General features: G+C 45.1%; 2 protein-coding genes across 9 annotated transcripts in view; both read right to left on the reverse strand.

Annotated features, from left to right (window-relative positions):
- The window catches only part of LOC131723102 (protein diaphanous homolog 1-like), a 98285-nt gene extending 82013 nt beyond the window's left edge, over nt 1-16272 (reverse strand). For 5 of the 8 annotated variants that reach the window (XM_059016504.1, XM_059016503.1, XM_059016501.1 and 2 more), the window contains exons 1-4: nt 14089-14476; nt 11647-12432; nt 10916-10945; nt 6183-6212 (exon numbers count right to left, since the gene is read on the reverse strand). In XM_059016504.1, coding sequence (XP_058872487.1) covers nt 6183-6212; nt 10916-10945; nt 11647-12391 — 805 coding nt within the window. In that variant the 5' untranslated portion in view covers nt 12392-12432; nt 14089-14476. Of the gene's footprint in view, nt 1-6182; nt 6213-10915; nt 10946-11646; nt 12433-14088; nt 14477-16157 lie in introns of those variants that run through there. The other 3 variants (XM_059016508.1, XM_059016509.1, XM_059016502.1) reach the window with 2 other exon arrangements.
- Nucleotides 16273-18201: 1929 nt separating this feature from the next.
- LOC131723115 (GTPase IMAP family member 9-like) lies at nt 18202-26992 on the reverse strand. The gene is made up of 3 exons (XM_059016540.1): nt 26905-26992; nt 25936-26010; nt 18202-22629 (listed from the first exon to the last, which is right to left on the reverse strand). Coding segments are annotated over exons 2-3 (1011 nt in total). The 5' UTR covers nt 25937-26010; nt 26905-26992; the 3' UTR covers nt 18202-21619.
- Nucleotides 26993-26996: the final 4 nt, after the last annotated feature.

The following is a 26996-nucleotide window of genomic DNA, read 5'->3' on the forward strand; positions in this document are numbered from 1 at the left end:
CACCTGTTTTAACTGTATTTATTTAATTTGAACTTTACTCCTGTTTCTTTTCCCTGATCTGAATTGCCCAGTTTGAATGTCTCCTCACCACTGTAACCCAGGACTGAACATAAAGCTCCTTTCACACTCTCAAGCGAGTTGCCTCTTAACTCAGAGTTACTAAGTTACTGAATCCTGGAGGCGAGGAAGGAAGTCTCTGCCTGGAATCGGGAGGCCCCTGACCAGTGGGGGGCGCTGTTTCAGCTAAACCGGGGTGGCCAACCCTCTTCTCTGGACAGCCACGATCCAGCAGGTTTTACAGGTAACACTTAAACCATCAACTGTGACACGGTGGAGGAGTCGTGACGTCAGGCTAGATACAGGAAGGATACTGACACCAAGCAGTACTGCAGTTCAAAGTAAATGACGCGACGTGCCGTTTTATTCTTAAATAACAAAAATAAATAAAAAGTTCAAACACAAAACACTTGCTCACAGAGCGAAAATAAATAATTAAACAAAAGAAAACAAATCTCGAACACAAAAGAACGCCAAGTTCAGGCTGAGCAACTGCCTTCACTGATCCTTACGTTTTGGTTTTTAATTTTCGTTTCTCTCTCTCTCCGCTCTCGCTCCTAACACCCACCCTGAGGGTAGAGAGCTGCAGGTTTATATACAGATGACCATCTCCCAATTAGTAACAAATTAAATCACCTAATTAACTCGGGAGATGATCACCTTCTGAACGGGGTTTTTTAATATGGATGGGGCTTCCCATCCACGCTGCTAAACAATACAACAACAAAACACACGGCTACGCCGTCAATACATAAATATAAATCAACAACAAAACCTGCGGCGCTTTGCCGTCATATATAAATAAATCATAACGATCATAATACAACAATACAACAAAAGAAATACAAAATAATAAACTGCAGAGGGGCGGAGGGGGAGACCCCGTTCTAAAAATAAACAAACAAAACCCTGTACAGGGCTCCTCGCACTGTTACACATCCCCCCCCCCCTTGTGCAACGCACACTTGGCCCCAGCGGCCATCTCCCCCCTCAGTCTCAAAGTCCCGGAAGAGGGGGAAGCAAGGTGTTTCTGGGGGCGGCCATGATGGAATGGCAGCGGGAGCTCCACTTCTCCCTCGTACCCTGGAACTGGCAGCTCCACATGCGAAGCGGAGCAGCAGGCAGCCCCAGGCGATGCGGAGCAGCAGGCAGCCCCAGGCGATGCGGAGCAGCAGGCAGCCCCAGGCGATGCGGAGCAGCAGGCAGCCCCAGGCGATGCGGAGCAGCAGGCAGCCCCAGGCGATGCGGAGCAGCAGGCAGCCCCAGGCGATGCGGAGCAGCAGGCAGCCCCATGCGATGCGGAGCAACAGGCAGCCCCAGGCGATGCAAACGTGGCATCCCTGAGCGGTGCAAGGCAGGTATCCCCGGGCGATGCATGACAGTGCAGCGGCGGACCCTCGGGAGGCGACTGCAGGAGGGGAGCCAGGACCAGCGGTGGGGCTAGGTTTGGCCCTCTTCTCAGCCGCGGTGAGCTGGCCGTTTTCCCCCTTGCCCTTTTTAGCAGCCTGTGCAAGGGCAGCTGCGGACCGCCAGCCTCCTGTTCCGGTCCGTCCTGTCGTGAAGGGAGAGGCAGCTCCTGCTCCTCTCCCTCAGGTGGTGTTTTAGGCAGAGGCAGCTGCTGCTGCTCTGCTCCTGGCGAAGGCGACAGGGGCTCCTCCCCTTCTGGCGGCAAAGGCTCCTCCCCTTCTGGCGGCAGGGGCTCCTCCCCTTCTGGCGGCAGGGGCTCCTCCCCTTCTGGCGGCAAAGGCTCCTCCCCTTCTGGCGGCAAAGGCTCCTCCCCTTCTGGCGGCAGGGGCTCCTCCCCTTCTGGCGGCAAAGGCTCCTCCCCTTCTGGCGGCAAAGGCTCCTCCCCTTCTGGCGGCAAAGGCTCCTCCCCTTCTGGCGGCAAAGGCTCCTCCCCTTCTGGCGGCAGGGACGGCAGGGGCTCCTCCCCTTCTGGCGGCAAAGGCGGCAGGGGCTCCTCCCCTTCTGGCGGCAGCAGGGGAACCGGCAGGCATGCTCCCTCTGCTGGTGGCGGTGATGGAGGCAGAACCTGCAGGAACTCTCCCTCTGGAGGTGCGAGCGACACACAGTCCTCCCACAGAGGTGGCGGTGGAACCAGCAGGTATTCTCCCCCTGCTGGCGGGTACCTGGGCTGTGGACGCACCGACTCCCCCCTCTCGGGCTGCGGACGCACCGGCTCCCCCCTCTCGGGCTGCGGACGCTCGGGCTCCCCCCTCTCGGGCGCAGGACGCTCGGGCTCCCCCCTCTCGGGCGGCGGACGCTCGGGCTCCCCCCTCTCGGGCTGCGGACGCTCGGGCTCCCCCCTCTCAGGCGCAGGACGCTCGGGCTCCCCCCTCTCAGGCGCAGGACGCTCGGGCTCCCCCCTCTCAGGCGCAGGACGCTCGGGCTCCCCCCTCTCAGGCGCAGGACGCTCGGGCTCCCCCCTCTCAGGCGCAGGACGTTCGGGCTCCTCCCACTCAGGCGCAGGACGCTCGGGCTCCCCCCTCTCAGGCGCAGGACGCTCGGGCTCCTCCCTCTCAGGCGCAGGACGCTCGGGCTCCTCCCTCTCAGGCGCAGGACGTTCGGGCTCCTCCCTCTCAGGCGCAGGACGCTCGGGCTCCTCCCTCTCAGGCGCAGGACGCTCGGGCTCCTCCCTCTCAGGCGCAGGACGCTCGGGCTCCTCCCTCTCAGGCGCAGGACGTTCGGGCTCCTCCCTCTCAGGCGCAGGACGCTCGGGCTCCTCGGGCTCCTCCCTCTCAGGCGCAGGACCTTCGGGCTCCTCCCTCTCAGGCGCAGGACGCTCGGGCTCCTCGGGCTCCTCCCTCTCAGGCGCAGGACGCTCGGGCTCCTCCCTCTCAGGCGCAGGACGCTCGGGCTCCTCCCTCTCAGGCGCAGCACGCTCGGGCTCCTCCCTCTCAGGCGCAGGACGCTCGGGCTCCTCCCTCTCAGGCACAGGACCTTCGGGCTCCTCCCTCTCAGGCACAGGACGCTCGGGCTCCTCCCTCTCAGGCGCAGGACGTTCGGGCTCCTCCCACAGGCGCAGGACGTTCGGGCTCCTCCCTCTCAGGCGCAGGACGTTCGGGCTCCTCCCTCTCAGGCGCAGGACGCTCGGGCTCCTCCCTCTCAGGCGCAGGACGCTCGGGCTCCTCCCTCTCAGGCGCAGGACGCTCGGGCTCCTCCCTCTCAGGCGCAGGACGTTCGGGCTCCTCCCTCTCAGGCGCAGGACGCTCGGGCTCCTCGGGCTCCTCCCTCTCAGGCGCAGGACCTTCGGGCTCCTCCCTCTCAGGCGCAGGACGCTCGGGCTCCTCCCTCTCAGGCGCAGCACGCTCGGGCTCCTCCCTCTCAGGCGCAGGACGCTCGGGCTCCTCCCTCTCAGGCACAGGACCTTCGGGCTCCTCCCTCTCAGGCACAGGACGCTCGGGCTCCTCCCTCTCAGGCGCAGGACGTTCGGGCTCCTCCCACAGGCGCAGGACGTTCGGGCTCCTCCCTCTCAGGCGCAGGACGCTCGGGCTCCTCGGGCTCCTCCCTCTCAGGCGCAGGACCTTCGGGCTCCTCCCTCTCAGGCGCAGGACGCTCGGGCTCCTCCCTCTCAGGCGCAGGACGTTCGGGCTCCTCCCTCTCAGGCGCAGGACGTTTGGGCTCCTCCCTCTCAGGCGCAGGACGTTTGGGCTCCTCCCACAGGCGCAGGACGTTCGGGCTCCTCCCTCTCAGGCGCAGGACGTTCGGGCTCCTCCCTCTCAGGCGCAGGACGCTCGGGCTCCTCCCTCTCAGGCGCAGGACGCTCGGGCTCCTCCCTCTCAGGCGCAGGACGTTCGGGCTCCTCCCTCTCAGGCGCAGGACGTTTGGGCTCCTCCCACAGGCGCAGGACGTTCGGGCTCCTCCCTCTCAGGCGCAGGACGTTCGGGCTCCTCCCTCTCAGGCGCAGGACGTTTGGGCTCCTCCCACAGGCGCAGGACGTTCGGGCTCCTCCCTCTCAGGCGCAGGACGCTCGGGCTCCTCGGGCTCCTCCCTCTCAGGCGCAGGACCTTCGGGCTCCTCCCTCTCAGGCGCAGGACGCTCGGGCTCCTCCCTCTCAGGCGCAGGACGCTCGGGCTCCTCCCTCTCAGGCGCAGGACGCTCGGGCTCCTCCCTCTCAGGCGCAGGACGCTCGGGCTCCTCCCTCTCAGGCGCAGGACGTGGCCGGGTCTGGTCCACTGCCCAGAACCACTCTGCAGCGTCCCCCACCAGACCCTGGTTCCACGCTTCTTCATACTGGAGGTCCCCGTAAGGGCAGTCCTCCTGGATGTGCCCAAACTTGCCACAGCCACCGCACATGGGAGTCCCTTCCATCCTCCACTGCTCCTATTCGGCTGCCCAGTCCGAGCGGCCAAATTGAGTTGGCACCCGGGACCACCACCTCTTGTTCAGCTGCTGCTGCTGCTGTTGTTGCAGCTCTCTGCGGCTCTTCCTCCCATCCTGCAGTACCCTCTTCTGACCTGAGTCCAGGAGGCGATGGTGATGGCGATGGTGATCCCACGCTGGACACCACGTGTGACAGGGTGGACGTCACCCTGGACCCCTGCCTCTCTTATTCCCAGCACATCTCCACTCTGGCACGCACTTGCCGATTCTTCCTGAGCAACATCCGAAGAATCCGACCCTTCCTCACCAACTATGCTACCCAGCTCCTGGTCCAGGCCCTGGTACTCTCCCGCCTAAACTACTGCAACTCCCTCCTGGCTGGCCTCCCTGCGTCCGCCACCCGTCCGCTCCAGCTCATCCAGAACTCTGCTGCCCGCCTGGTGTTCTCTCTGCCTCGCTTCGCCCACGCTACTTCACTACTCCGCTCGCTCCACTGGCTCCCGATCACCGCTCGCATCCAGTTCAAGACTCTTGTACTAGCCTACAGATGCCTTGACCAGACTGCACCCAGCTACCTCCAGACCCTCATCTCTCCCTACACCCCCACTCGACCTCTCCGCTCCGCCTGCACTAGAAGACTAGCTCTACCTCCGCTACGCTCCCCTGCCTCCAGAGCCCGCTCCTTCTCCACCCTTGCTCCACAGTGGTGGAATGACCTTCCTACAGATGTCAGGACTGCCCAGTCCCTGACCACATTCCGGCGCCTCCTTAAGACTCACCTCTTCAAACAGCACCTGTAGAACTCCTCTGTTTGTATCCTGGGACACTATCACCCTTCATGTAAATGTGCTTTATTTTGCTCTTATCTGCCCCTTATTTTACTGCATTTAATCCTGTACTTCAGAATACTGTAATCTGCCAAGTGTTTAACCTGTAGTACTTTGTATTTAATCATATCCTGATGTAACTATCACTATTTAATCATATCCTGATGTCACTATCACTATTATCTGCTGTATTATTGAATTGTGGTTTGTCACACTTGTACTTTGCTTGAACAAAAGTTATTGTATTACTTGTATTGTAACACTTGAAATGTATTTGCTTACGATTGTAAGTCGCCCTGGATAAGGGCGTCTGCTAAGAAATAAATAATAATAATAATAATAATACTGACACCAAGCAGTACTGCAGTTCAAAGTAAATGACACGGCGCACCGTTTTATTTTTAAATAACAAAAATAAATAAAAAGTTCAAACACAAAACACTTGCTCACATAGTGAAAATAAATAATTAAACAAAACAAATCTCGAACACAAAAGAACGCCAAGTTCAGGCTGAGCAACTGCCTTCACTGATCCTTACGTTTTGGTTTTTAAATTTTGTTTCTCTGTCACTCTCTCCGCTCTCGCTCCTAACATCCACACTGAGGGTAGAGAACTGTTTACCTTCTGCACTGGGTTTTTAATATGGATGGGGCTTCCCATCCACGCTGCTTAACAATACAACAGCAAAACACATGGCTACTAATATTTAAAATATGAACCTCAAACAGATTATGAGCTGTAAGTCTGTGGAATTGAATATGAAAGGACAAGGTTCATATATGTGGATGTGATGCTGCAAGTCCCATCCCATAAACAATACAGCCTTGCTTGAGCCTACGTGGACATTAAAACAAGACTTTTGTTTTAAAACAACGACCGCATACCTATCGTGACTGTAAATTGTGATTTTAACCAATGTGCCTCCCTGGTATAAACAAGAGAGAAAAATATAAAGAAAAAAACAATGTACTTACGTGAAGAGGAGGAGAACCACGTTCCCAAATCTGTAAGAGAAAAAAAAGAAAGAAACGGTCAGTAATTTAAATAGAACTGCACTGACTGCTGAAAGCTGGTATCTCTCTGAAAAGCACATTTTCACAGCGCTGAGCGAACAGTGTTTCAGTACCTCAAATATGTATGAAGAACAAAATGTTTCAAATGACTTCCCTGTTGTGTGTAATAGTTTGTTAAGGGCAGCAGTGTGGAGTAGTGGTTAGAGCTCTGGACTCTTGACCGGAGGGTTGTGGGTTCAATCCCAGGTGGGGGACACTGCTGCTGTACCCTTGAGCAAGGTACTTTACCTAGATTGCTCCAGTAAAAACCTAACTGTATAAATGGGGAATTGTATGTAAAAATAATGTGATGTCTTGTAACAATTGTAAGTCGCCCTGGATAAGGGCGTCTGCTAAGAAATAAATAACAATAATAATTACACCAGCTCAGTGCAGGGGCAGTGCTGCAGTGAGAGCCAGTATTGCAGAGGGGCCTAATGTGCCCTCTGTGCTCCCGTATGTCCCCACCCGGTTATAGCTCCTCCAATTTGGATTAATATAGGAGGCTGTGTGGTCCAGTGGTTAAAGAAAAGCGCTTGTAACCAGAAGGTCCCCGGTTCAAATCCCACCTCAGCCACGGACTCACTGTGTGACCCTGAGCAAGTCACTAATCCTCCTTGTGCTCCGTCTTTCGGGTGAGACGTAGTTGTAAGTGACTCTGCAGCTGATGCATAGTGATGCATAGTCTCTGTAAGTCGCCTTGGATAAGGCATCTGCTAAATAAACAAATAATAATAACTATACTAAAACCATATCTAAGCACCAACATTGGGCACACTCCCTTCTGTTTTAGCCCTGGTTATGTGGACGCGCACCTTGTAACAACCAGACTTTTAAGACACAAGCCAAAACTAACTGATTTCAAAAACAGATAATTAAAGACTGATTGACAGCGAATAATGGGACCAAAAGTTCGTGGGTAAGAGTGTTTTTATCTCCAGTAACCTTTTTACAATGGCAAAAAACTGTAGAACAGTACAATGTCAATACAAAGGAAGCAAAATATACCTTAAACATTGCTCTAAGAAACCTCATTGCACAATCGAATGCATAGTGTATACACTGATATAAATATTTTGGCAGTGAAACAGCAAGTAATACGGCAAAGACCACTCAAAATGACCCTGTTAATCCTGGATATTGCTGGTAAGAACGGTACACAAAACAGTTTGAAACACAATCAAAGTATTAACAAAAAGAGAACCAGTCCATGTAAATGAATGCAGTTGCAAAGTTCCTTATTGCAGAAAAAAACGACAAAGTCAATCCAAAAAACAAAGTCCATCATGCTTCAAGACAAATCAAACTTGCAAAATACATATTCCAAAGAAAAATAAAGTATCAAAACAAACGCTCATTGTAATCCAGCATTGTCCAGCACAAAAAAGGAAAAGTCTAACAGACCGTCTCACCCCTTCCTGCCGTGTGTCTGAGGACCCGCTACGCGTTATTACTGGGTTGCAAATCGATCTCCGTTTTCTTCAGTTTCAAATCATCCATATATATAAAAAAAAGAACAGCATTCCAGAGCTGTACTCGTGACAGTTAGCTCAGTACTACTTAAGAAAAAATGTTACATAATTTCTAGATAAGCTTAAATAATTTAAAAATCAAAAAAGAAACCGCAACAACTCTAACAGTTTCCCGCTTCCCGCTTCCTGCTTCCAGCAAACACAGATCAGATCTCCTTTCAGGCTACACCACCATTTCCCACAATACTCTCTTTTTATCAATGAAACCCAGCTGGCTTTAATTAAAACAATTACCGTAACTGGCATAATAGAAGAGCCTTCACATAGAAAAAATAAATACAATGAACCCTGATAAATCACCCTCAAGCCTGGACAACTAAGCCAAACGGGAGATAAGATAATAAATAAGGCAGAGAAGAAAAATGTATTTTAACCTGGCCAGGTTAAATCCATTCTAATTAAAGAACAGATAATGATGTATTTTTAACATAATTGATGTGGCGGTCGCCACAAACCTGCTAAACATGCCCTCGCTCTGCACTCCCCTGTAAACATGCCCTCGCTCTGCACTCCCCTGCTAAACATGCCCTCGCTCTGCACTCCCCTGCTAAACATGCCCTCGCTCTGCGCTCCCCTGCTAAACATGCCCTCGCTCTGCACTCCCCTGCTAAACATGCCCTCGCTCTGCACTCCCCTGCTAAACATGCCCTCGCTCTGCACTCCCCTGCTAAACATGCCCTCGCTCTGTGCTCCCCTGCTAAACATGCCCTCGCTCTGCACTCCCCTGCTGAACATGCCCTCGCTCTGCACTCCCCTGCTAAACATGCCCTCGCTCTGCACTCCCCTGCTAAACATGCCCTCGCTCTGCACTCCCCTGCTAAACATGCCCTCGCTCTGCACTCCCCTGCTAAACATGCCCTCGCTCTGCACTCCCATGCTAAACATGCCCTCGCTCTGCGCTCCCCTGCTAAACATGCCCTCGCTCTGCACTCCCCTGCTAGACATGCCCTCGCTCTGCACTCCCCTGCTAGACATGCCCTCGCTCTGCGCTCCCCTGCTAAACATGCCCTCGCTCTGCACTCCCCTGCTAAACATGCCCTCGCTCTGCACTCCCCTGCTAAACATGCCCTCGCTCTGCACTCCCCTGCTAAACATGCCCTCGCTCTGCACTCCCCTGCTAAACATGCCCTCGCTCTGCACTCCCTCGCTCTGCACTCCCCTGCTAAACATGCCCTCGCTCTGCACTCCCCTGCTAAACATGCCCTCGCTCTGCACTCCCCTGCTAAACATGCCCTCGCTCTGCACTCCCTCGCTCTGCACTCCCCTGTAAACATGCCCTCGCTCTGCACTCCCCTGCTAAACATGCCCTCGCTCTGCACTCCCCTGCTAAACATGCCCTCGCTCTGCGCTCCCCTGCTAAACATGCCCTCGCTCTGCACTCCCCTGCTAAACATGCCCTCGCTCTGCACTCCCCTGCTAAACATGCACTCGCTCTGCACTCCCCTGCTAAACATGCCTTCGCTCTGCACTCCCTCGCTAAACATGCCCTCGCTCTGCACTCCCCTGTAAACATGCCCTTGCTCTGCGCTCCCCTGCTAAACATGCCCTCGCTCTGCGCTCCCCTGCTAAACATGCCCTCGCTCTGCATTCCCCTGCTAAACATGCCCTTGCTCTGCACTCCCCTGCTAAACATGCCCTCGCTCTGCATTCCCCTGCTAAACATGCCCTCGCTCTGCACTCCCCTGCTAAACATGCCCTCGCTCTGCACTCCCCTGCTAAACATGCCCTCGCTCTGCACTCCCCTGCTAAACATGCCCTCGCTCTGCACTCCCTCGCTCTGCAATCCCCTGCTAAACATGCCCTCGCTCTGCACTCCCCTGCTAAACATGCCCTCGCTCTGCGCTCCCCTGCTAAACATGCCCTCGCTCTGCACTCCCCTGCTAAACATGCCCTCGCTCTGCATTCCCCTGCTAAACATGCCCTCGCTCTGCACTCCCCTGCTAAACATGCCCTCGCTCTGCACTCCCCTGCTAAACATGCCCTCGCTCTGCACTCCCCTGTAAACTTGCCCTTGCTCTGCGCTCCCCTGCTAAACATGCCCTCGCTCTGCGCTCCCCTGCTAAACATGCCCTCGCTCTGCATTCCCCTGCTAAACATGCCCTTGCTCTGCACTCCCCTGCTAAACATGCCCTCGCTCTGCATTCCCCTGCTAAACATGCCCTCGCTCTGCACTCCCCTGCTAAACATGCCCTCGCTCTGCACTCCCCTGCTAAACATGCCCTCGCTCTGCACTCCCCTGCTAAACATGCCCTCGCTCTGCACTCCCCTGCTAAACATGCCCTCGCTCTGCACTCCCCTGCTAAACATGCCCTCGCTCTGCACTCCCCTGCTAAACATGCCCTCGCTCTGCACTCCCCTGCTAAACATGCCCTCGCTCTGCACTCCCCTGTAAACATGCCCTCGCTCTGCACTCCCCTGCTAAACATGCCCTTGCTCTGCACTCCCCTGCTAAACATGCCCTCGCTCTGCATTCCCCTGCTAAACATGCCCTCGCTCTGCACTCCCCTGCTAAACATGCCCTCGCTCTGCACTCCCCTGCTAAACATGCCCTCGCTCTGCACTCCCCTGCTAAACATGCCCTCGCTCTGCATTCCCCTGCTAAACATGCCCTCGCTCTGCACTCCCCTGCTAAACATGCCCTCGCTCTGCACTCCCCTGCTAAACATGCCCTCGCTCTGCACTCCCCTGCTAAACATGCCCTCGCTCTGCACTCCCCTGCTAAACATGCCCTCGCTCTGCACTCCCCTGCTAATCATGCCCTCGTTCTGCACTCCGGCTTTACTCATGAGCTATATGTTAAGTAATACTTTCTTTTTAATAATAAACCCTTTCTCTCATTTACAGGTATATTTGCTTAAAGTTGATCAAGCTGGCTATTACTCTCGAAATAATGTGCACCTTATTACATGAGCTATGAAAAGAAAAAAAAAAGTTCTGTGGAATTGAATATGAAAGGACAAGCTTCAGATATGTGGATGTGATGCTGCAAGTCCCATCCCATAAACAATACAGCCTTGCTTGAGCCTACGTGGACATTAAAACAAGACTTTTGTTTTAAAACAACGACATGACCATCCCTGGTATAAACAAAAGGGAAATGTACAGAAAAAAACATGTACTTACATGAAAAGGGGGAGAGCCACGCTTTCAAATCTGTAAGAGAAAAAAAAGAAACGGTCAGTATTTTAAATAGAACTGCACTGAATGCTGAAAATCACTTCTGATGTGTAATAGTTTGTTAAGGGTGATTGCACCAGCTCAGTGCAGGGCCAGTGCTGCAGTGAGACCCAGTATTGCAGGGTCGCCTCATGTGCCCTCTGTGCTCCTGCGAGTCCTGTATAGAGGGCGGGGGTGAAATGCTTTTACTGCATGTCTTGGTTAGAAGGCAGGCGGGGCTACATAACTAAGATGGGGTTATGGGTTTTGTAAAACCAAGTTTTAGATTTGGGATCTATTTCTATAAGCGCAGACAGTTTTGTGTCTGCTTTGAAGAGTATCACACACTGGATACTTACAGATAAATTTATATTTGTTCTATACTTGTTGTTGGTTCCAAATTTGTGCACTTTCTTTTGTTTTTTGTGTTGCAGTTCTCAATAAATAGTTATAACATAATTTGTTTTTTTTGTCAGGGGTGTCTTATTGATTTACAAGAAGTTTGGAATCTGAGTGATTGCTCTAAAGTAACTAACTCAGCAAGACAAGTAAATTTGTGATTTTTTTTTTTTTTTTTAACATCCTTAAGGGGGGTTCCTGGCCGTTTCAAAGACTCACTGCCCCTTGGCACATCTTGTCTTTGTATGTGGGGTGCATTTGCCCGGTGCACAGATATTGCTGACAAAAGGGAAACTTACCAAGAATGCCTGTCCCTTTCTGCTCACCCAGGAACTTCCTCCTCTGCTCCTCTTCCTCCCTGCGTTTCTCCTCCTCTTTCTCACTCCTCATCCTCTCTTGCTCTCGTCTCATGGCTGATTCAGCCTCCTGGTACATCTCTCTCGTGTAGCAGCTTTCACCATTTCTTGCGACCATTCTCTCGATTTTTTCCAAGAGCCCCGTAACCTGACTCTGATTACTGTTCCTGTTGTTGAAGACATGATACCTGTTCCCACACTTCTCAGCAATCTCTCGGAGGCCCTCACTGGATCGCTGGATGTACTCCTCAATGGTCGTGTCGTCTAGATCGTCCCCACGTGTGAAAAGGAGTATGATATACCTGGCAGCCCTCTCACCGAAAAGCTTCTGGATTAGCCCCACTGTCTCTCTCTCTTGCTGTGTGAATCGCCCCACCTGCAGCACCAAGAGGAAAGCGTGGGGTCCCGGTGCAGACAGAGAAACACACCTCACAATCTCACGCTTCAGATCCTCTTCAGAGAGCTCTCTGTTAAACAAGCCTGGGGTGTCGACCACAGTGACCCGTCTCCCATTACTTACTCCTGCTCTCTTCTCACACACCTTTGTTACTGCAGAGGTGCTGACTGCAGATCTGAACTCTGTTCTGCCCAGGATGGTGTTTCCTGAGGCACTCTTCCCAGATCCAGTCTTCCCTACCAGCACAATCCTGAACTCAGAAATGCTTGATCCAGGCAAGTAACAAGCCATGCTTTGTATCCATTGAAGTGGCTACTGTATGCTTCTCGACACTGAAAAAAAAATTAGAAAAGGAAATTTTATAAAATACTTCTTCACTGCAGGCACTCATTTATACATGTTTAGTTTCTTTCAGTAGGTCCCCTTGGTGTATTTAGCAGTGCTGTCACCAATAAAACTTTTAGATTGTTTCCGCTACATCTTTCTCTGCGCCGTTTCTATCAAGTGATGACTCCAGTCTTCAGTTATCCCAAACTGTTGGAAGATAACTTCTATTGCTGCTTTGGAGTGGAGCATGGTGAGAATGGATGCCTGGAATTTGGACGCTGACTCAACTTATGAAGGGCTTGACCACTGGCACTTGCATTTTTTGCAGATTTTATTAATTATTTTTATAAAAATGTAATCTCTAATTCAGTATATAGTATAATGATGTTTATTGTTACGGATTGTGTTGTAATTGCTTTTTTAAATTATAAAATATAAATCACTAATACTTCTTCACAAAATACTAAGTATTTTATATAATATTCCTAAGTGATTCAAATATAGAACAATGAAAGCATTAAATACTGAGAGCCTGGATGTTTTTTTTTTTTTTTTTTTCAAATCCAGTATTATGTTATTGACTTTGTGTCCAAAAAGTAGTGTTCTGGTGGCCAGCTGAAAACAAGTACTTCACGAGCTCTGACTAGCCAAACAACAGTGCTGGTCACGACTGGAATTTCAATCAGGGCATACCTGTACTTTCTTTATATAATATTATTATGATGCTCATGAAGAAATACTGCAACAAACTCATTCGGGCAAAGTGTCACTGTAATAAAATATCAGGCTACCGTTCATCAGTGAATGATTCAATGTAACATGATACACGTTTGATGAAGGCATGGCTGTTTTGTAAACCAGACATTATATTAAAACACAAGTTAAAGAGTGAATTGGGCGGAACAATGCCTTTGATTATTGCGTTATGTTTAGTGTATAGCAGATGCATAAGTGTATAAGAATTACGCATTCGTATACAACATTAAAGATTTTGACTAAACTACTTCTCGTAAGATTACAAGTTCGCGGTATAGGGAATTAGGCTACTTCACCAATGACTGATTGAATTTAGTGAACCGACGTTAAAATAAGAAAAAAAATTAAACAAAAAAATCATCTAAAAATCGGGAGAGAAAAAAAAAACCTATTACATCCTCCATCTTGTTATTTTTTACTTTCGTTTTGTTCTTCAGTGATGAATCTTTTTTTCATTTTTTATACTGAATTTTACTCAAAGAAAAGTCTTCTATATATTATTACAGCTGTCAATAATTACGAGTGCTACTAAAATATACCAAGTTATGTATCGATATGAACACTAATATAAAATTGGTGGTTAGGTGATGACTGCTTCTGTTTGTTTAAATCGTGTCATATACTCTCATCTAAGTATGGTAAAACATACACTTTTGCCTGTTGCCATAATCGCGTCGATTAGAACTACTGTATCTATATTAGACAGAGGAGTTGAAAAAGTTACATTTCAGTTGTTTGTCATCGAATGGCCTTGCGCCTTTTCTACTGAAGATCGTCATATTCAATTACAAGATAAATATTTAGATAAAAAAAAACTCTACTTCACCACAGTCTACTCATTAATAATAATAATAATAATAATAATAATAATAATAATAATAATAATAATAATAATAATAACTTACGTGGATTTGGTGCTGAATTAAACTTCCTTAACTCGTATTTCTGCAGTTGTCTCTTTTTCTCGCAAAGTTAAAATGGCGACTTCCGTTTTGTGCATTCAAAAGTTTGAGTAAAGTTCAAACCTCTACTGTAAGTAGCGCCACCCATGGATTTAATAGTCAAATGCTTTCAATATTGTTTCAGGGACCGAACACGTGGTGTACTGACTGTATCCCAGGCTAGTTTCTTATGTCAGAATGCCACTAAGAGGTAACTTCAGTGAAATTACATGTAGATTGCAGTGTATACCACGGGATACGAAACATGCTAAATTAATTAAAAAGAAACAGAAAGCGCCATTATAACATCATATTCTGGCCTTACTAAAGCCTAAGCATTACAACACAGAGGGAAATAGGACTATGTCAGTAACACACAAACAAACATAATAAATAAATAAAACATGTAAAACATGTGCTGTTTAAAAACAGGCAACACATTTTAATGAATAAGTCCGTCAAGTGAAGTTGTACCCGAAATGTTATTTACTAAATAACTACCGATGCGGAATGACATCGTACTGCTTAGAAACGTTGCTCTGTCCAGAATACTGCATTACTATGTACTGTAATGGACCTTGTTGATTGCCCATCAGGACTATCACCGCACACCTGAGTTTTGTTCAGGTAAAGCAGTCGGTCTGCAGGTGCCGGCGATTACGATTTGATTGCCTGAACTTTAAAAAGGGGACTAGCGCTCAACACAGGGGTTTGACCGGGATAGAGTGCTCTGTGTGAGCACTGGGGGGAACTGACTTTGATGAGAAACCAGGGCAGTACTCTTTTAAATTGTTTTACTATTGTTGTATTTCTACTTTGTAATCTTGGTGTTTTATTGATCTTAACCACACCAATTCCAAACTATTACACTGTAAACACTGCGTGGATCTGCAGGGGGCAGGCACGCTCACTCACATCCTTGTGGAGGTTTATTTTGTGTATTTCAGTTTGTTGTGTTATATGGTTATTGTCTATATTGGGTCACTGTTAATGATTTGATTTATCTGTTTATAGTTTTCTTTGAGCTACCTTGTACTTAATGTATTGTATTTTAGCGCTATTTTTGATTGTAGTGTGATTCATGTTCACTAATGAATGATTGTGTTTGAGTTTTATTTTCTTACTCCACGGGGGTTGCAGTGGGCGTGTCTGCCTACACCGCAGTGAATAATTAATCGAGCTCAATTGGTCTCATTTATTGGTATGGTCTAAGATCGCTAACTGCCCTGTTTTAATTAACTATACTAATAAATTGTTTGTCCTGAGTTGCTGTTCCTGGTGTCTTTGTGACGTGACTTCACACACACTCCCTTATTCTATAAATATATCTAACTATCGGACCCTCTGTGGTGGCAGCGGCACGCTATTGCATATTTAACCCAGTAGCCGTGAACGAGCAGGTTCATTACAGTACTGTAATCTATTCAGGAATACCAAGATATTTAATTAAAAGTGAGTGACTAGGATTAACTCGGAAATAAATATACCACCACTCTGAAGAAAAAAAAACATAAAAAAACATAACATCTAAAATAAACAGAGAAAAAAACCTATTACATCCTCCATCTTGTTATTTTTTACTTTCGTTTTGTTCTTCAGTGATGAATCTTTTTTTCATTTTTTATACTGAATTTTACTCAAAGAAAAGTCTTCTATATATTATTACAGCTGTCAATAATTACGAGTGATACTAAAATATACCAAGTTATGTATCGATATAAACACCAATATAAAATTGGTGGTTAGGTGATGACTGCTTCTGTTTGTTTAAATCGTGTCATATACTCTCATCTAAGTATGGTAAAACATACACTTTTGCCTGTCGCCATAATCGCGTCGATTAGAACTACTGTATCTATATTAGACAGAGGAGTTGAAAAAAGTTACATTTCAGTTGATTGTCATCGAATGGCCTTGCGTCTTTTCTACTGAAGAACGTCATATTCAATTACAAGATAAAGATTTAGATAAAAAAAAAACTCTACTTCCCCACAGTCTACTCCTTAATAATAATAATAATAATAATAACTTACGTGGATTTGGTGCTGAACTAAACTTCCTTAACTCATATTTCTGCAGTTGTCTCTTTTTCTCGCAAAGTTAAAATGGCGACTTCCGTTTTGTGCGTTCAAAAGTTTGAGTAAAGTTCAAACCTCTACTGTAAGTAGCGCCACCCATGGATTTAATAGTCAAATGCTTTCAATATTGTTTCAGGGACCGAACACGTGGTGTACTGACTGTATCCCAGCCTAATTTCTTATGTCAGAATGCCACTAAGAGGTAACTTCAGTGAAATTACATGTAGATTGCAGTGTATAAGCCCTACCACAGGATAAGAAACATGCTAAATGAACATACATGTCATTTAAGATTAAAAAGAAACAGAAAACGCCATTATAGCACCATATTTTGACCTTACTAAAGCCTTGGCATTACAACACAGAGGAAATAGGACTATGTCAGTAACACACACACACAAACATAATAAATAAATAAAAAAAAACGTAAAACGTGCTGTTTTAAAACCAGGCAACACATTTTAATGAATAAGTCCTCAGATTTCTTTACAAGAGCAACTACCGATGCGGATTGACATCGTACTGCTTAGAAACGTTGCTCTGTCCAGAATACTGCATTACTATGTACTGTAAACTATTCAGGGATACCAATATAATTAGTTAAAAAAAGAGTATGATTAAGATTTACTCGGAAATAAATATACCAGCATAGTTTATTTTTGTTTTGTTTGTTGTTGTTTTTTTGGGGGGAGGGGGGAGGGGCAGCAGCAAAGAATGCACATCATTGCTGCTGCTGTAAAAACCTACGAACTTGTCGATATATGTAAACATTTGTATAATAATAAACCAAAAAGAAGGCTAGGAGTCCATGATTAAAGTTCAGGGATTATTGGTGAAAATTCAAGGCAGATATTATGTTCACCAGAGACAAAATTATTGATAGCCAGCATTCCAAATCACTATTTACTAGCACGCTCAAATGTAGCTATGTGAAAATAGAACAGTTTGATCCAAAATTGTGCCCAACAAAGATATATAGCACGTTTATGAAAATCCTAACCTCCTCACCTCTGATCATATTCTGTGGGGAAAACTTCTAAAAAAAAATATACCCCTACAAGTTCTACTGTTGTGCACCTCCTAATGTTACCAAAATAAAACCGACTACCAACCAAGCTTAGTTCAATTCGATTAAAATGTCATTTTAACAGATGTTTTACATTGCCCTTCACTCTGAGTGGGTCTGGGTTCTGTTGCCTATCATTAACTATCATTTAAAGGCTAAATCTTTTTTTCTCCTGATCTCTTATTACCTGCCTTGGAGCTTGCTTTGAGTTGGGCTGGAGAAACTAAAGGCATTATTCAGTGGGATTGGACAGGCCTTATGTACATGCACTGAACAGCTTGACTCATTTAATTCAAATCATGTGACAATATGAACTTTCAAGTTGGCCATACTGTCTACAATCACTCTCTCTGGGTGTGTTCACAGAGATCATTCTGCACAGATTCTGTGCAGAATCTGACCAATTTAGCCAATGATCTTCTAAGAATGATCTCTGTGAACGCACTCTCTCTAGATAGATAGATAAATAGATAATTCCCAGACCATCACATGGTTTGAATGGAATGAGAAAGGTTGTTCAGTCACAGCACTGAAGATCTTCAGTGAAACTCAAAGCATCTCAATACCGGGTAAAAGGGATATTTACAGAAAATGATACATCAATATTAGAGCAACAGAACCACAAACCACTCAGAATTATTGCATATAAAAGTATAGGGAATGTAAAAAATGTCAAAGGGCAAAACAAAATGACAGTACTGTACATGCAATAACTGTTTAGATATTTTTGATAACCGGAGACATTTCAAATTTGTTTTTTAAGAAAGAAGTCACAGAAATACACAATGTAAACATGTTCCTTAAATAGGCAACAAATTTAGCAAACACTACAGGTCAATTGGTGCCTATCGGAGATGACAAGAGATGCATTGGTTTTCAATTCTTTATAAAAAAATAAATAAAACTTTATTAAACTTTAATGCACAGGAAGAAATATTTAATTACAGCATAACTACTGAATAAGGTGGAACAAAAGCACATACATAATACACAGAATGCTCCATTTTATCTACAGTTAGTTCTAAACATTGTGTGGCTCTTCTTCACTGTTGTAGGAGCTGCATGCATGCTGAATCTGTATGTTCACCATTGCACATGTTTGTTTTGACTTGCGTTCCTTTCTCCAGTCACACAAATGGCATCTTGCATCTTCTTTTACTATGAATGCTTTGTTTTCTCATCCCGAGTCAGTGCGGGGGTTGCAGCGGTGAGCCAGGCTTAAAAATTGGGCATTTAAAATTGGGGACCTCCAATTAAAATGGGTTAAAAAAAATTGCTGATTCCAAATTAATATATACACACGTGTGCCCTGGACCCCCTCCCCACTCACCTCTTTCAAGCTGCTGCTCCTGCTCTACTTCCCTTAATTTCCTCCCTTCACAACACCTCTCTCCCTTCTGGTCTCTTTCCCTCTGCCTTCAAACAAGCCTCTATCACTCCCCTCCTCAAAAAACCTACTTTCAACCCCACCTCCCTTCAGAGCTACCGTCCTGTCTCCCTCCTACCCTTCCTCTCCAAAACCCTCGAGTGGACTGTATTATTATTAATTGTTTATTTAGCAGACACTTTTATCCAAGGCGACTTACAGAGACTAGGGTGTGTGAACTATGCATCAGCTGCAGAGTCACTTACAATTACATCTCACCCGAAAGACGGAGCACAAGGAGGTTAAGTGACTTGCTCAGGGTCACACAATGAGTCAGTAGCTGAGGTGGGATTTGAACCAGGGACCTCCTGGTTACAAGCCCGTTTCTTTAACCACTAGACCACACAGCCTCCTATGTACACCGACAGCTCTCTGCTCGACCCTCTCCAATCTGGCTTCCGCTCTGCTCACTCCACTGAAACTGCCCTCCTGTCTGTCACCAACTCACTTAACTCTGCCTGAGCTGCCTCTCTCTCCTCTGTCCTAATTCTCCTCGACCTCTCTGCTGCCTCTGACACTGTCGATCACTCTATTCTACTATCCTCTCTCACTGACCTGGGAATCTCTGGCACTGCTCTGGCCTGGTTCTCCTCCTACCTCTCCAACCGCACTTACCAGGTAACCTGGCATGGAGCAACCTCCACACCTCACCCTCTCTTAACAGGAGTCCCCCAAGGGTCAGTCTTGGGTCCTCTCCTTTTGTCTTTCTACACCTACTCCCTGGGCCCTCTCATCACTTCCTATGGTTTCTCATACCATTTCTATGCTGATGATGCTCAGATTTTACTTATTCCCCACCTCTGACTCCACCATCCCCTCCCGTATCTCTACCTGTCTGTCTGCTATCTCGTCCTGGATGCACTCGTATCACCTCAAACTCAACCTCTCTAAATCTGACCTCCTTTTCTTTCCCTCCTCCTCTGATCTCTCTATCTCCATTCCTCTGGAATCTGCCACACTCTCTCCCTCCTCCTCAGCTAAGAACCTCAGAGTCACCCTGGACCCCTGCCTCTCTTATTCCCAGCACATCTTCACTGTGGCACACACTTGCCGGTTATTCCTGAGCAACATACGAAGAATCCGACCCTTCCTCACCAACTACGCCACCCAGCTCCTGGTCCAGGCCCTGGTACTCTCCAACCTAAACTACTGCAACTCCCTCCTGGCTGGCCTCCCTGCATCCGCCACCCGTCCACTCCAGCTCATCCAGAACTCCACTGCTCGCCTGGTGTTCTCTCTGCCTAGCTTCTCCAATGCAACTCCACTGGCTCCTGATCACCGCTCGCATCCAGTTCAAGACACTTGTACTCGCCTACAGATACCTTGACCAGACTGCACCCAGGTACCTCCAGACCCTCATCTCTCCCTACACCCCCACTTGACCTCTCCGCTTCTCCTGCACTAGAAGACTGTCACAATGGATCAATTAGAAATAAGGTCAAAGGTAGTGGCTGTCAGACTGCCAGTGTCTTGCTCACACAGACATTACCACAGAAATAAAAAAAATGGACACCAATGAGAATTTCATTATTAAAGTCAAAAAATATGTTCTTTATGATGCCAGTGTCCGTGGTTAAAGACAATAAAAAGGAGGATGCCACATGTCAAGAAATAGCAGAAGAATTGGAAATTGATGGTATGTCTATCTCTCTTTATTTCACCTTAATTTTAGTCCAAGTGACGGGGAGCGCCACACACTGGTTTCGTATTTCTGTAAAATGATGCTTGTTTGTTTTAATAATGTTGACCGATAATAATAATAATAATAATAATCACATTAGCTCTTTCACAAGCCTGTGATATTCCCTAAACTCTTTCCTTTTTTTAGTGTGTGGTGTTCCCATGTTCTTCTGTGTTTTATTTATTTTATTTAATCTCCACAAAATAGAAAAAGGAGACAGTCTTTTCTTTTCATGACTAGCTATGTTTTTTTTGTACTCGTGCTGTATTCGTGTCGTTCACTTTGCTCCCGATGTGCATACTGTAGGCTATTTTGTGAAAACCTAAGGTTTAATTGCTGAACAATGTTTTTCAGATGTATCTGCCAGGTAACTGTTGAATTGCCAAGTTTAAACAAAACAAACAAAAAAACAGTTGTTACATGTATTTTTTCACAGATTTATTTGTTAGAAATGTTAACTAAATGTTGACTTGCCAAGTGTAAACAAAATATTTAAATTCACTGATTTATTTGTTAGAAACCCAGGTTTAACGTGTCAAAATGTTCACTTGTAACTTTTACTGACACTTATTTGCTCCGTTATTGAATCGTATTTTGTCATATACTTGTACTTGCTAGAACCGAAGTCATTGTATTTATCTTGCTCTTAATTGTATTAATACTTGTACTGTGATTCTTGAAATGTATTTTTGTTTACGACTAAGTCGCCCTGGCTAAATAATAATAATAATGTATAATATAAAAAAAATATTCATAACAAATGTCATGATTTCTAAAATATTCTAAATTTGTCCATGTAATATTCCAGAATATTCTTGAAACGTCTGAATCATCTGGATATTGTAAAACATTGGGGAACATTTAGAAAGGCCTAGGTACAGGCACAATGTCACTGGGGCTCTATAGGGGCCACATGGACACCAGGTGCCCTTTTATTTCGCTCATGCAAAATAAGCAGACAAAAAAGAATCTGAATTTCTCATGGAAAGAGATATGCCCTGGATGCTGCCTTGATATGTGGGGAGGGGCACAGGACTCCAGGGTTCATACAGTAATCCTGTAAATAGTGACTGCTGGGGCATCACAGGGTTAATTAGTAAAAATATACAATGATACATTTAGGTAACATTATCAAAACTGCACAAATTTACACTTATTTACATATACTGTTCAGTCAGTTATGTACAAAATTAGGTAGAATCCCAAGTTCTTTGGATTCTGTTTCCTGCACACATCTGGCATTTTTACAGTTTCAAACCAGTAAGGAAACGGCTTAACCAGCCTGTGGCATAACCATACATGTCAATGGATTGTTCTGCTTCTCCTCTCGCATTTCTGTGCTTGTCCTCATGTAACCTCTTCAATTCCTCACGCTCGCGCAAGTGCTTTTCCTCCATGTCTTTAATCCTCTCATCTCTTCGTTTCATCTCTTCATCCAGTTTTTCAAACTTCTCTTCCGTCTTCTCCTTTAACTCATCGATTTCTTTCTGGAACTTTGCTCTCAACTCCTCTTCCTTCCTGTGCAGTTCCTCATCATACTGCTGTTTTAATCTCTGTTCCATCTCTCTGATCTTTGCCTCCACCTCCCGGTACATTTCGTTGGTGTAGCATGTGCCTCCGTTCTCTGCCACCATTGCCTCTATTTTCTCCAGTAGCTCAGTGACCTGGGTGCGATCGTTCATGTTCCTACTGTTGAAGACATGATACCTGTTCCCACACTTCTCAAGAAGTTGATTATGTTCTCTGCTGGCTTCCTGGATGTACTCTTCAATGGTCTTGTCTAACAGATCATCTCCACGGCTGAAAAGGACCATGGTGTACTTTGCAGCTCCCTCACCGAAGATCTCCTCGATTTTATCCACAGCTTCCTTCTCTTCCTTTGTGAAACGTCCCACAGGTATCACCAAGAGAAACACGTGGGGTCCCGGGGAAGACATGGGAATACACTGTACAGTCTCACTTTTAACTTTCTCTGAAGAGAGCTCAGTGTCAAAGAAGCCTGGTGTGTCGACCACAGCAATGTCTCTACCTGCAACGACTCCTTTTTTCTTCTCACACTCTTTTGTTACTGAGCCTGTGCCCACCACAGATCTAAACTCTCTTCTGCCCAGGATAGTGTTTCCTGCTGCACTCTTTCCAGCCCCAGTCTTCCCAACGAGCACAATCCTGAACTCAGGCAGAGTGAGTCGGACTTGCTCAGGGGAGGGAGTCTCCCTTTGTGTTTCCTCAAGTGATGCTACTTCACTTCCAGACACTGAAAAGGAACAAAAAGTTAATTTCTCCCTTTGAAACACTGAGCTTCATGCAAACACACAATGTACGGCATATACTTTATTATTATTATTATTTAATCATTTAGCAGACGCATTTATCCAAAGCGACTTACATAGAGTAGGGACTGCTGCTGCTGCAGAGTCACTTACAATAGGACCTTGTTTGTTTTACATCTCATCCAAAGGACTTAATTGAAAACCACAAATCCACCTGTACCCTGTGAGCATGGCTGAATGCAAGTGATGCAAATGCCAAACTGACTTCAAGCATTCAGAAACACAAAGTGTGATTTCTCAGATTAAAATTGTGATTTTCAAACTAGAAATGTATCTTACAAATTCACATTAAACCTTTATGTCTGTTTCATTGTTTTAAGTGCAAGTTGTGTCTTAATTTCGTGGTTGCAGATGTGGTAATGTTTAGTTTAGGACTTCATGAATGTTAATACATATAGGAAAACTCCCCCACTCATAGCTGATACAGCCATAGAATAACATCTGTCATTCATCTTAAAATATTAGCCTAATTTAACATAGTGGAAATATAATTGTTAAGAGTAACCCTATGTCTAAGGATTGGTTAAAAGGTGAATTGATTAATTATATATATATATATATAAGCAGTTCAAGTCCAGTGAATAACCTGAAATGGTACAAAGGTAAGCGGTAAACTGCCAGAGGTTTAAAAAAAAAGTTTAGGTTACCAAAAACTGAAAAATAATGTACATTTCAGAGTTATACAAAAAGGCCTTTTTCAGGGAACAAGTAATGGGTTAACAACTTACAGCTGTTCGGCAGCAATGGAAGTAAATTAAGCCTTGAAAGTTGATGCTAACAATTCCTACAGGTGTCCCAACTTTTGTTGATTACTTACAAACCCTCTGTCTGTATAAAAGCAGTGTTGGAACAGACTGTGTTACTACACCCTCTTAAGCATTATTTGGACAGTATTGTACTGCAGGAAGTGGTATATTGCTCTCATAATGGCGAGAAAAAGGCAATTAACAAAGGAAGACAGACAGACCATTATAACCCTTAAAAGTTTAGGTCTTTCCTTTAGAGAAATTGCAAAGAAAGCCAAGGTGTCAGTGAGTAGTTTCCTACACCATCAAAAGGCATTTGGAAACTGGAGGAAACTCTGACAGGAAGAGGTCTGGCAGACCCAAAGCCACAACAGAATCAGAAGACAAGTTTCTGAGTCAACAGCTTGCGTGATAGGTGGCTCACAGGACAACAGCTTCAAGCACAGCTTAACACTGGTCGAAGTAAGCAAGTCTCAGTTTCAACTGTGAAGAGAAGACTTCGAGCTGCAGGTTTGACAGGTCGAGTGGCAGTAAGAAAGCCATTGCTAAGATGGCAAAATAAGAAAAAGAGGCTTGCCTGGGCCATGAAGCACCGCCAGTAGACTACTGAAGACTGGAAGAAGGTCTTATGGACCGATGAATCAAAATTTGAAATCTTCGGTTCATCACGCAGGGTTTTTGTACGAGTCAAGTAGGCGAAAGGATGGTTCCTCGATGTGTGACACCAACTGTCAAACATGGAGGAGGAAGCGTGATGGTCTGGGGCTCTTTTGCTGGATCCAGAGTTGGCGACTTGCACAGAGTGAGTGGCACCCTGAACCAAAGCTGCTACCACAGCATTTTACAGCGCCATGCAATACCCTCTGGTATACGCCTAGCTGGTCAGGGGTTTATCCTACAGCAAGATAATGACCCAAAACATACCTCCAGGCTATGTCAGAACTACCTTAGAAGAAAAGAACAAGACGGTAGGCTTCAAATCATGGAATGGCCAGCACAGTCTCCAGACTTAAACCCCATCGAGCTGGTTTGGGATGAACTGGACAGAAGGGTGAAAGCAAAGCAACCTACAAGTGCAACACATTTGTGGGAACTTCTGCAACAGTGTTGGGAAGAACTTTCCGAACAATATTTGATTTCCATTGTAGAAAGAATGCCACGAGTGTGTTCGGCTGTTATATTTGCAAAAGGTGGCTACTTTGATGAGTCAAAAATTTAGATTAAATTCTGTTAAACAAAACAATTCCATGATGTATATATATATACACACACACACACACACACACACACTGCTGTGCAAAAGTCTTCGACACATTCAGGAGTTACAATATATAGCGATGTTATGGGCATCAACAATTTACTCAAAGCCTCCACTAGTGTTTTCCACTATTATAACAACTTTGACTTATTAATACAGCTTAGTTTGGGTGAAACCAAGCTTGTCATTAAGCAATCTTTTATTCACATTGATCAGAATCTTCAAAAACTTGTGATCCCAACAACTCAAAGTAAACTATACATGAACAGCTAACATGAAGTGTTGTAGTAGCTAATCCATCACATTTACACAGTGCTTCTGAACAAAGGGGGCACGAGAAGCATCCAAAAATGTGTAAGACTTTTGCACAGCAGTGAGATTTTATTATATATATATATATATTATATATATGTGTGTATATATATATATATATATATATATATGTGTATATATATATATGTGTATATATATGTGTGTGTATATATATGTGTGTGTATATATATATATATATATATATATATATATATATATATATATATATATATATATATATATATATATATACACACACACTATATATATATATATATAAAACTCATTTAATACGAATTTCAAGGGACCAGGAAACAAAATTCAGTAATTTGTATAACATCATGAATCTGAGCCAAATGCAGTCAGTTTTCATTGAAGTTACAGTAATCACATTTTATTACAGTCCAATGAAAAGTATTAAGTACTGTGCATTTCATTGAAAATACAGTTTAAAAAATGAACTGCACTTGAAATATGCATGCAATACATTTGTACCAACATGAAATTCGTCTTAAGTGAATTCATATTACAAGAAGTAATTTACAGTAAGTGACCGGGGCCATGCAGAGAATTCGTAGCATCAGGAAATTACTCTAATCCGAGTTTGTTACAACTTGAATTGACTGTATGTGTGTGTGTGTCTTTGTCTGAGGAATATGGGTAAGTCATTAGAAGAATTTGTGAGATATGTTTCGTACTCAAAGCTATGTTTTTCTATTTTCAGTATTTGCAAGATGTCATCAAACCACTCTATAAAAGCAAAAGCTGACTGACCATTTTTGCACTGATTTACACCCATTAGGGAGATTTGAATGCAATCTTAATCTGAGGAAACGTTTTTGTGAATTGAGGAAAACGTTTCTCATAAGAAAAGTGTCTTTACAGTTGCATTGGGCTGTGACCTTGTAACTTACTGTTGGGTGGTGTTTCCAAGCTGTGTCTTCTGCTGCGTGGCTTCTTCTTCAGTTCATCTTCATCCTTCTCCTTTACTGAATAACACAAAACAAGAAAACCATTACTGTCTACCAATACATTCAAAATGTTATTATCCTAAAACAACCTATTTACAATCCCTACTGACCTGCCAGAAACAAAATATTCAACAGGACTAGGTTGCGAGATTCTGATTCTGTAGAATCAAAGATATTTCTTCTTGGAAAAAACTAAACAGGAGAGCTCCCTTAATAACATTATTTTACAGCACACTTACGACACACAATGCATTTTTATGAAAACATTTAAACTATACGGTTCAACTTTAGGTTTCAAAATTAGTACAGTTATATTATACATCGCCTGGCTCACTGTATTACTTTTTTTTGTCTCGGGTAACCGGCGAGTTAAGTCATGTTTCAGTCGGTCTCTGCATAAACTAGCCAATATCCGCAGCCAGACCCGTGGATTTCAATGTTTTACTTTCGCGTTAATTTTTGATAATACAAGAAAAACACAAAAAAAGTCCCAATATCTGAAAAGAAACCAATACAATGTTCTTCGTACTCCCCATTACAAAATCAATTTACTAATACTTCAACTTTTATGTTTCATGTTATTTTTGATGGCATTTTAAAACGTTTTATATATGTAGGCCTACGTTAATTGCGAATTAATCATAAACAAGCTGAACCTCCAACAGACATAAATATAGCTTATATTCTTAATAACGTTTTTCAAAGCAATGCTTTTCATAGTCTGTTTGGCGACTTTAATCTAAAGAAAGTAATAATTTTGAAAACGAAAGCAAACACGTAATAGTTTTGAAAACACTTATTTATTTTCTAACCAAGCAACTATATTATGTCTGATATTAGCGGGCGCGTTTACGTTAGTCAATCCCCTTTACACAATACAGAAAGAAACATGAAACAGATTAAAATACTCACAATTCAGCGCAGCCGATCCGCCATTTTATTTTAGTCTCAGATGAAGCGGAAGTCAAGTGTCCGTCTCTGTTGTCTCGGCTGATTCTACCGAC

The sequence above is a fragment of the Acipenser ruthenus genome, chromosome 53 (genome assembly GCF_902713425.1).
Source record: "Acipenser ruthenus chromosome 53, fAciRut3.2 maternal haplotype, whole genome shotgun sequence".
Lineage (NCBI taxonomy): Eukaryota > Metazoa > Chordata > Actinopteri > Acipenseriformes > Acipenseridae > Acipenser > Acipenser ruthenus.